Consider the following 10,121-nt stretch of genomic DNA (forward strand, 5'->3'; position numbering starts at 1 on the left):
ACTCAAGTATCTGAAGAGAGTCAGAGACTTCAGATGGAATAAATACGTTGGAAGGTGGTGAGCGCCCCGGACCTGGAGATATGCAAGCAGGTGACCGCTTGCAGGCTGCTATGAAGGGGAAGGGAATATCAGACGGGCCGGTGTGTTGGACTAAGTGCCTTTGGAGAGCCCTTCAAGGCCCTGTGATCCTGTAACTTTAATCATCACTAGGAATTTGAGGTTCCAACTCCTGCCCGTCACTGTCGCTCTATGATTTTAGTGGGATCTTCAGATGGAAACATACGGGTTCATGCTGCACCAACAGGGGTAAGTGGAAGTGTCCACCTTCTCTGCTATCTAATGCCTGCACCCAAAGGGAAGGGTGTCAGAGACATCTCCCCAAAGCAACTTGGGGGTCAACACCCAGCAACGTGGGAGGGACGGAGGGCACAGGTGCTAGATTCTTCCAGACCTGGTGTTGTTAGGATGGAATCTGCGGCTTACTACCTGTGTGACTAGGAAATGACTCAGCACTGTGAACCTCAGTGTCCCCCTCTGTAAAATGGGCACAACGTGGGCCCATAGAAGTAATTCTCAACCAGCAGTGGTGTCACCCCTCCCATGCCCACAAGCACCAGTCTGGAAGGGTGCAGGCAGTTTTGGTTGTCACAATGCCTGGAGGCTTCCAGTCTAGGGACTGGGGATGCTCAGCGTCCTACAGTGGGCTGCTCCTTCACAGCCCAAATGCCAAGAGTGCCCCCCACCACGCTCATTAAGAATCACAGCCCTGTAAAGCCATCAGGAGGGCAAGCCACGGAAGAAGGAATTCTGCGTCCGGAACACTGGAGCGGCTCTTCCTCACCGAGGTGGGGTCAGAGGCTGCGCGGGCTTCCATAAAGCCACATTTCCTCGGGGAAATGGCGCACCAGGAGCAGGGGGACCGGGGCGCCCCCTGACTCAGGGTCAGGGCTTACCTACCGAGCATGCACAGGGGCTTCCTGGCAAACTTGAGCCTTCCCCGCCAGCCTTTATAGCGGCAGCAACATCCGGCAGCCCAGATCCTCAAAGCAAACTCGGCTCCAAAGATGAAAATAGCAAATGTTTCCTGCATTAAGAACATATGGAGAGACACGGATCAACCGGGACCCAGTTGTCTGGGAGTACAGATTTCTGCTCTGAGGTTCTGAAGAGCGGGGTTTCTGTTGCTGTTGCTGTTTTGGTGGTGGAGGGGGAAGAAGAACACGTTATCACCTCCGGGCACTTCTGGACAGCCCCCGTGTCCATGCTAATGTGCTAACTGTCCCTAAGAGCAGCCTTGCAAAGGGATTCCTTGTTTTTTCCTGTTTTGGTTCCAATGGATCCCTTTAAAAAAAAAAAGTCTATTTTCATGTACGAAAAGCCTCTAAGTGCAGTTAAATTGAAAAGAGAAATTATCAATGAAACACAGTCTGCTAATCCCACCCAGTTGCCTGGCCCCGGGAATTGCTACTTACGGCCAACGGTTACTAAGCAGGGCTCCTGGGCCAGGCTCTGCTTCAAGTGTTTTATGATATTATTCTCATTTTATGTTTCGAGAAACCAAGGCAAGGAGTAGGTACACAAAATCCTCCAGACTAGGACGTGGCAAAGAGGGACTCCCACGCTGGTAATCAGGCTCAGAGCACCAGGCTGTGCTGTCTCCCTGGACCCTGGGTTTCCTCCTTCCCTCCTGCCTCTCTTGTTGGTCAGGCAGACACCTCTGCCCCCCCCCACTTTGGTGACCTCCTGGGACCCTTGGGGAGTTGCTGCTCCGTGATAATCCCTGAAACCTAGTTCCTGGAGCTAGATGGCTTCTCAGGATTCACCTGCTAAGATCTTAGCGTGAGACTGTGTGAACTGGAAACACCTGCCTTCAGAAGGAATCCCCTGACTCCGGCATTATGGATGGCATGCTCAGTGCGAGGTGAAGGTTCTGCTATTTTGTAGACCCTAATTGGGGGGCTGGCACCCCTTGCCTGTATAGATGAGGGAGCAGAGAGATAAAACAGGCAGAGGTCCCAGGAGCAAGGATGTGGAGTTTAATGTAGAAATGGGATTTGGTACTTGGCCTTGAAGAGAGTCAGAGATCTTCAGGGTTTTAAGGAGAAAAAGCAGAGGCAGGTTTTAGAACAGAGCACGCCTTTGTGTTAACTTTCAGAGGATTGAGAAGCCGCCATTTATCATATAACTAATGTGCCTTGGTTTTTGCTTTGACCTTGTTTGTGCCCCCTTGTCTCTAGTCTAGAATAACAAATACCATTCCCTTCCACCTGTGCCCATGCATACCTGCCCAACTGATCCAGTCATTGCTTTCTCTTGGGACTGGACTTGGCCAGGAAGCCAAAACCAGTTGTGCCCAAGGGCAGCCTCCTTGCTCTCAACTGTGAGAGTCCAACCAGAGGCGTCTACCCCAGAATCGCCCCCCCCCCGGGGGGGGGGTGCACAGTCTCACCAGTAATAGCAGCCAGTCTCCCGAAACAGTCTCGTACTCCCTGAACGTGGTCAGCACGGCCAGAATCAAGCATCCCAGGACAATGAGGAACCTGGAGGGAAGGAAGGAGGAAGCATCTAGTCCCGGCTAGCTCCAGAGGATGGTGTCAACCAGGATGAAGCGACAACTTCCCTGAGACGTTGGCATGTGCTTGATCTGTTTTACCACGTAACCTCATCACAAACCTATGGGGCAGGTAGGAATTATTATTCCAGCTAAAGAAAACAGATCCGAGGAAGGGTAAGCAATGTGCATACTTTTACTTAACCAGCTAGTTAATGGAATGAGCTGGGTGGCTGCAGACACCTTTCAGACGAAAAGTTCCCACAAGCTTTGGTAAAGCAACAGGAATATAAATGAATGAAGAGTGTGTCCTGCACGTATAGGACAATGGTTTTCAAACATATGAAACGTTCTTATAACGGCTTAGTATTACTCTTTTTAGAGTCCCTGGTTACTGAAGGAAATGACCTCTTTCATCTGAGGCCCTTCAGAATTGTTTCTGAAATTGCAAAATGTACTTCCTACTAGAAAGAACAGGACCCGCCACAGAGAAGGATGCAGAATGCTGCTCCTGGAAAAGTCACGGAGAGGTCATCGGGTTCATGCCCCTGTCTCAGGCAGGAGCAAACTGCAAACAATCCTTTGAGATTATTATCTGCGTAAATTCAGTTGGCGGGGAGGGTGGGGAGAGGGAGAGCATGTAGCACATGTGTGTTCATGTGTGCGCATGCTTCATCATATCGGCAAAGAAAAATGGCTCTCCCTCTCTCTTGGTGGAGTGTCTCTGGTTCAGTGCTCAGCACCAGGCTCCCTAGGGTCCATGGGTGACACTTGGTACTACACACTCCAGGTTCTTCTGCTCTATGTGATCTGGCTCCCCACCCTGCTGGGTTCCAATCCATGCGCTGTGGGCTTGCTTGTGTAAGTGGGGACCCATTGGTGCATTCGTTTACTCGATCATTCACTCATTCCTTCAATTTTTATATGGCAGGCACTGGGGACACAGAGCTGGAATTCCATGATGAATAAGCTGGATTTGTCCTTATGAACTCACAGTCCAGCCAAATAGAAAGCTATCTCATGCCATGATGGTAAGGACCACAATGTAAGGTTTGAAAATGTCTGCTCCTGGTCTTGCCTGGGGACCCAAGTCCTGGCTCTGACCCTTGGTGATCTTGATCACATTTTCTGATCAATAAGCCTTCTGATCTGCAGACCTGAATCTATATTTCCAACCTTGTCTAGGAACCTAAACCAGATTTTCAACTCCCTCTTCTGGGGCCATTTTACTTCAGTTTACGGCTTGGGACCCATGCCTGGAATCTGCCTACCCCGAACCCCAAATCTTCTCAGGTGATGATGATGATGATAACAACATCAACTCCCACACCACCCGTTAGTGAGCACCTACCCCTCACTACTTTACATCTATCAGCTCATCCTTACACCCACCTCCCAGGGTAGACATGAACTCCCATTTTAGAGATGAAAAAAATTCATCAGACGGATTCATTACCATCTGGATAATTGCGTTGTCAGTTAAAAAGACCAGAGTGTGGAGTCCAAAGACACAGGCTCAAAGGGAGGCTCTAGTACTTTCTATGTGATCTTGAGTAGCTCACTGACCTTGGGGACCTCAATGATCACATTCATAGAATGGGAATAATGGATCCACCTGGAGATCATGGCTATTGTGAGGACCACAGGAGACAATGGATGGGGAGTGGTCTGGTCAACTGTACAGGATCATGCAAATGATGCCTGGTGCTGTCCCATTCACACACTCATCACTGGCTGGGCCTGCTGGGGAACGGGCTCTTGGATGATTCTGCAAATCCACACTCCAGTTCTGTCAAGACTGGATTTTATTCCTTCATAGGCTCTGGAAATAAGCCCTAGATTAGAATTCCCTTCTGCCTCTTATGCTGTGTCATCTTGGGCAAGTTACACAACCTCTTGGTGTCTTGGCTTCCTTATCTAGAAAACGAACCCAATAAAAGTACCCACGACCGGGGCGCCTGGGTGGCTCAGATGGTTAGGCATCTGCCTTCGGCTCGGGTCATGATCCCAGGGTCCTGGGATCGAGTCCCGCATTGGGCTCCCTGCTCCGCAGGGAGCCTGCTTCTCCCTCTGCCTCTGCCTCTCTCTCTCTCTCTCTCTCTTTCATGAATAAATAAATAAAAAACATTAAAAAAAAAAAAGTACCCACGACCTCCATTATTCAATGATATAGTCTGTGTCAGGTTCCTAGAGGAGTGCCTTCACTAAATGTTAGCTATTATTTTATTCTGATTTAATATCAATGTATTGAGTGCCTCCTGTGTCCCAGGCACAGCACTGGTTTTAAGGATACAAACATGAATAAAATCTAGCCCTCATTTTCAAGGAACTCCTAGTGCAGCGGAGGAAACACAGGACACATAATTACAGAGGTTATGATCTGAGTGTTCACCGCATGCTTTCAGGGTACAAGATTGAAAGCCTCCAAGAGGCTGTGGCCAAGGGGTTGGAAGTATATTTGAGGCTTAGCAAGAGTTGACTGCTATGTCTCAGTTTATCCAGGACATTCCCCAATTTATGTGTGTTGACCTGGAATATGGCCCCCGAGGCATCGTGAATGACATGTGCACATGCAGAGAGTGCGAAAGTTTATGGACACAGAACCCAGTTCAATCTTCTCCTTTAGCAAGGGATGCGGGCCTTTGATGATCTGGACTTGCTGTCCTCACAACCTTATCTTCCGCTGCTTCCCCACTCCTAGGCCAGCAGTCCTAATGAGAGCATTTCCTCCAACTCTCTGAGCCTATTTGTGCCTGTCTCGATGCTCTTCTCTGCCCACTTCTCCCAACCTCCCTCCACCCCCCATTCTCCTTAACAGCCTTAACATTCTGTCTTAACAGCACAAGTCTTGCTTTGCCTCCGGAGACTTCCAGGACCTTGGCTGCTCTCTACGTGTTCTCCAGTGTGACCTCTCCGCTGGGGTCACAGAGCACCCCACTGCATTTCTATTCCAGTGCTGATCATAACCCATTGTCATTTTGTAATCATTCGTTTGCATTGTGTATTAATTAAAACATACTGTCTTAACTATGTTGTGGACCTGCTGAGTTTGAGGTCCAAGTGGACATATCCAGCAGGTTGATCAAAATTCAAGTCTAAAGCTTAGGGAAGAGGGTTGGGCTGGAGATCTAAGTTTCTTTCAGCTTTTACAGTCTATGATTTTATTTTATTTACTTATTTTTCATTATTTTTTTAAATTTTATTATGTTATATTAGTCACCATACAACACATCATTGGTTTTTGATGTGGTGATCCACAGTCTATGATTTTAGAGCCAGCAAAAGGAATCATGAAATGCAGTTGCAACCTGACTCCCAGCAGCAGGGTGTGCAGAACCAGGCTTTAGCCAGCAGGGGACAGCAAATGCCTGGCAGAGCTCCGCATTTTCTCATACCTCAAGGAATTCAAAGCACCAGCAACCTCAGGGAATTTACTTTCTGAAACTGGAAAACAACCCTTAATTGATAAAGCTAAGAGCATCAAGGAGCCCTCCTTAATTGGGGAAGGGGAAAATGCTCTTTGGTCCTTCACACTTTTCAATTTACTCTTATGATAGGCACTTGATCTCAGACACACAGACCAAATGACCAGTCTCACCACGGAAGCCAGATGTGTGTGGGAGACAGGGTCTTCCCTCCTCCTACCGTTTTTGGCTCTCTCACTCCCCCGTGCTTCACCAATGATTCTTTTACTTCCTCTGTCACTTTCTTAAAGTTTTTAATTTTAATTCCTGTGCAGTTAACATACAGTGTGACATTAATTTCAGGTGTACAATATGTGATTCAACACTTCCATACATCACCCGGTGGTCATCAGGACAATGCACTCCTAATCCCCATCCCCTATTTCCCCCATTACCCCACCCACCTCCCCTTAGATAACCATCAGTTTGTCCTCTAGAATTTAGACTCTGCGCTTTTTTTTTTTTTTTTTTGGTCTCTTTCTTTTATTCCCCCTTTTGTTTTGTTTCTTAAATTTACATATGAGTGAAATCATATAGTATTTGTCTTTCTCTGCCTGATTTATTTCGCTTAGCATTATACTCGCTAGCTCCACCCATGTCATTGCAAATGGCAAGATTTCATTCTTTTTATGGCTGAGAAATATTCCATTGTATATATAGACCATATCTTCTTTATTCATCTATCGATGGGCACGGGCTGTTGCCATAGTTTGGCTATTGTAAATAATGCTGCAATACACATAGGGGTGCATGTTTGAATTAGTGTTTTTGTATTCTTTGGGCAAATACCCAACAGCGTGATTGCTGGATCATAGGGTGGCTCTATTTTTAACTTCTTGAGGAACCTCCACACTGTTTTCCAGAGTGGCTGCACCAGCTTGCATTCCCACCAGCACTGTAAGAGGGTTCCCCTTTCTCTACATCCTCGCCAACACCTGTTGTGTCTTGTGTTGTTGATTTTAGCCATGTCACTTAGATTCCTGCTCTGCAGCCGTCCCCGTCTCCTTCACTCGACTTTCCCTGACTTCTCCTCCTTTCCCCTCTCCTTCCTCCCTCTGCTCCTTGCCCACACTCTTCCTCCTCCCAGCGCCTGCAGGATGGCCAGGGTCTGTGGCGGATGTGAGTCTGGGGGAGAGCCAACAGCTGTCCTCCTATCTGCGGGGTCCTGGCTATCTTAGTGAACGAGGTCAGTCAGGGTCAAGGGTCTCAGACACGCCCTTAAATCACACACCACCTCCTATGTGCTTCCACCCGAATCCTCTGCATCTTCCCCCCAGGCTGGGGTTGTGGAGGGTGGGAGGGAGGCTGCTTCGCAGCTGTACTTGGAGTCTCAAGTGTAAGGTCCAAGCCCCTTGACACCAAACCTCTGCTGGGTCACAGCTCTGCACAGTGGCACCGGGGATTCCCTGCAGCTTCTTCTCAGCCAGGCCTGGACTTCCTTACAGGAACAAAGCTGGACCTGCTGGGAATGAGTGCCTAACAGCCAAGGATTATCTACCAGCTCCCCTCGGGGTGGGACAAACAGGCGGTGAAAACTCTAGAATTTATCTAATCATTTGTGCATCATTTTCTCATGTACTCCTGTGAGGTGGGGTCTCAGTCATCATTATATTTACATCCCCATTTTACAGATGAGGAACCGAGCCTCCAGGCTCAGGTGGTGGGGTCACAACAGGAGTAGGGGCAGTGCCAAGAGTGGTCACGGGGCCCGCAGGGAGACACTGCGGGAACAGGCAGGGCACAGCCAGCCGGAGACCGGGGAGGGGGCTGCCGGCTCGCAGTTCAGCCTCGGCAGGACAAGCCCATCCCTTCTCCTCTGGACTCCCAGGTTGGGAAGAGAAACTCTCAGTTCCCTTTCTGGGTAGTTCCCCAAGATCCCAGCTGGTTCCTGCTCCAATTACAGCTGCTCACAGGCAGCTTTCGGAGAAGGCAGGAGCTGACCACTGGATTCTCCTCCTTGGGATCCCTGTCTGTGCGCCATTGAGTGGAGATATGCAGAAATGCTCTCCCTGGCCAGGAGGAGGCAGAACCGAATCCTCTAACAGAGCAGGTGTTGCTGGCGCCACAGTAAGCCCACAGGTCCTGATCCTCAGTCAGCACCCTTGGTTCTTGCTCTTGAGCAGGAAATACAACCCCTCAGTCTATATCAAAATCCTACTGACCCTCAACAGAAATGCCCCAAAGGTAAAGCACCCACCATGTGCCAGGGATTTCCTTATTCCCTACGAATCAGTCCAACAGCCTCTTTGAATCACAGTGACTGCTATCTTGCTGGTAGATTCTCTCTCCTGCTGGCTTTGATGACAGAAGCTGACCTGGAGGAGAGGCCCATGTGGAACTGAGGGTGACCTTCAGCCTATGGCCAGTAAGGAACAGAGACCCTCAAACCAACAGCCCCCAGGGAGCTTGGAACACCCACAAAAGGGAGCTTGGAAGAGGATCCTTCACCAGTCACACCTTCTCATGAGACCTCAGCCCTGGTTGACACCTTCATTGTGTGGTCTTTGTGAGAAACCCCAAGCAGAAGTCTCAGGTAAGCCATGCCTGGATACCTGCCCCACGGGAGCTGAGATGATACATGTGTGTTGTGTTAAGCTGCTAAATTTTGTGGTAGTTTGTTATGTAGTAATAGACAACTGATACTGGTGAAGCAGGATCTGGATCTTGGCCACCTAGAAACTAGATGACTTTGGATAGGTTTATTTTTCAGAGCCTCAGTTTCTCATCTATAATGCAAGGGGTTTTTGTTATCTTATTCTTTATCCCAGTCTTTATGGTTAAGAGAGACTGCACAGGGCAGCAAAAATCCCCATAACCAAACCCGTTTCTCTAATGAGGTCTCCATGCAAAAATCCTCGATTTCACAGCAGTTTATAACCTGGTGTGCATGGCTATGAGGGTCCATCCCTGCCTCTCCATCAGGTATATCACCCAGTAGTACAATGTGAACTATTTGCAGAGTGAAAAGGCAAAACTTACAGAAGATGCAAAATTTCATGAAGTTGATGGACATGATGATGGAGAGATGTTCTAAATACAGCAAAGCCATTAACAAGTGACAATCTTACTCCAACAATGAAAGACAAATCAATTGATACTTCAAAGGATTAAAAATCTCATACAATCCTTCCCCCCAAATGCTGAGAAGATAAAATGTAAAGTCATATTGTAATATCATATAATTTGGGCATAGAAAATATACCCTCAAATTAACACTCGATTCAGTCTTTGTTCATTCTAAAAATTAGAGCATAGTTGCAATTATAACCTCTATTTTGTTAATCATGAGATACAATAAACACATTTTTGTATTTTAATTATTTTTTTGTGATAAAGTACTAATGAGATATTTTCTTCGCTGTTTGGTATGAGGTTTGGTCCCATTTCCAGCAGATTCTCTTCAAGTAGATTTTCACCGATTCCCATTAACTGCAGAACAAAGGGACTCTCTAAATCTGCCTCATGGGATGGGCATGGGGTTAGAAGAGAATCACATTATGTGAAACGCCTAGAATTCTGGCAAACATCAGGCATTCAGCAGGTGCTGCTTTCTTACCCACCTTCCTTCTCCTCTTATGCTCACAGAGAAGAGTAGAAAAATTGACATTAATAATACATAGGGAAAAAAAAAACTTTGTCTTTAAAAACTTCCATATTCTTGAAATGAGGCAAAAATATCATACATAAATAACCGCACACAAATCTATATCTATATCTGTCTATACCCTATCCACACCAACCTGTAAATCCATTCGTGTGTAATGTAGTAGATGCCGGTTTTGACCATTTAAACCAGGAGTTAGCAAACTATAGCCCTCGGGCCAAATACAGCTGGCTGCCTGTTTTTGTAAATAATTTCTTTTTTTATACCACAGCCACACTTACTTGTTTATATATTATCGGTGGCTGCTTTTGTAGTGAATAGCTGCAGGAGAGGCTGTCTGGCCTACAAGCCTAAAATACTTACTATCCGGCCCTTTAAGAGAAAGTTCCCCAACTCCTGACCTACACTAAGAGCCAAGGGCAATCTAACCCCACCAGGATCATCTGAAGATACATTCCACATCTAACATAAGGCAGAAAAAATATTTTAAAACTTTTTTTTT

The 10,121-nt window shown here is 47.3% G+C and overlaps 1 protein-coding gene across 1 annotated transcript in view; it reads right to left on the bottom strand.

The window, feature by feature from the left end:
• KCNQ3 (potassium voltage-gated channel subfamily Q member 3) overlaps positions 1 to 10,121 on the bottom strand; it is a 279,172-nt gene that overhangs the window by 54,693 nt on the left and 214,358 nt on the right. The window contains exons 2-3 of the mRNA XM_081816561.1: positions 2,450 to 2,540; positions 958 to 1,084 (exon numbers count right to left, since the gene is read on the bottom strand). Of these exons, the coding sequence (XP_081672687.1) occupies positions 958 to 1,084; positions 2,450 to 2,540 (218 nt within the window). The remainder of the gene's footprint in view (positions 1 to 957; positions 1,085 to 2,449; positions 2,541 to 10,121) is intronic.

The sequence above is a fragment of the Leptonychotes weddellii genome, chromosome 4, assembly GCF_054177405.1.
Source record: "Leptonychotes weddellii isolate Sample4059 chromosome 4, ASM5417740v2, whole genome shotgun sequence".
Classification (NCBI taxonomy): Eukaryota; Metazoa; Chordata; class Mammalia; order Carnivora; family Phocidae; genus Leptonychotes; species Leptonychotes weddellii.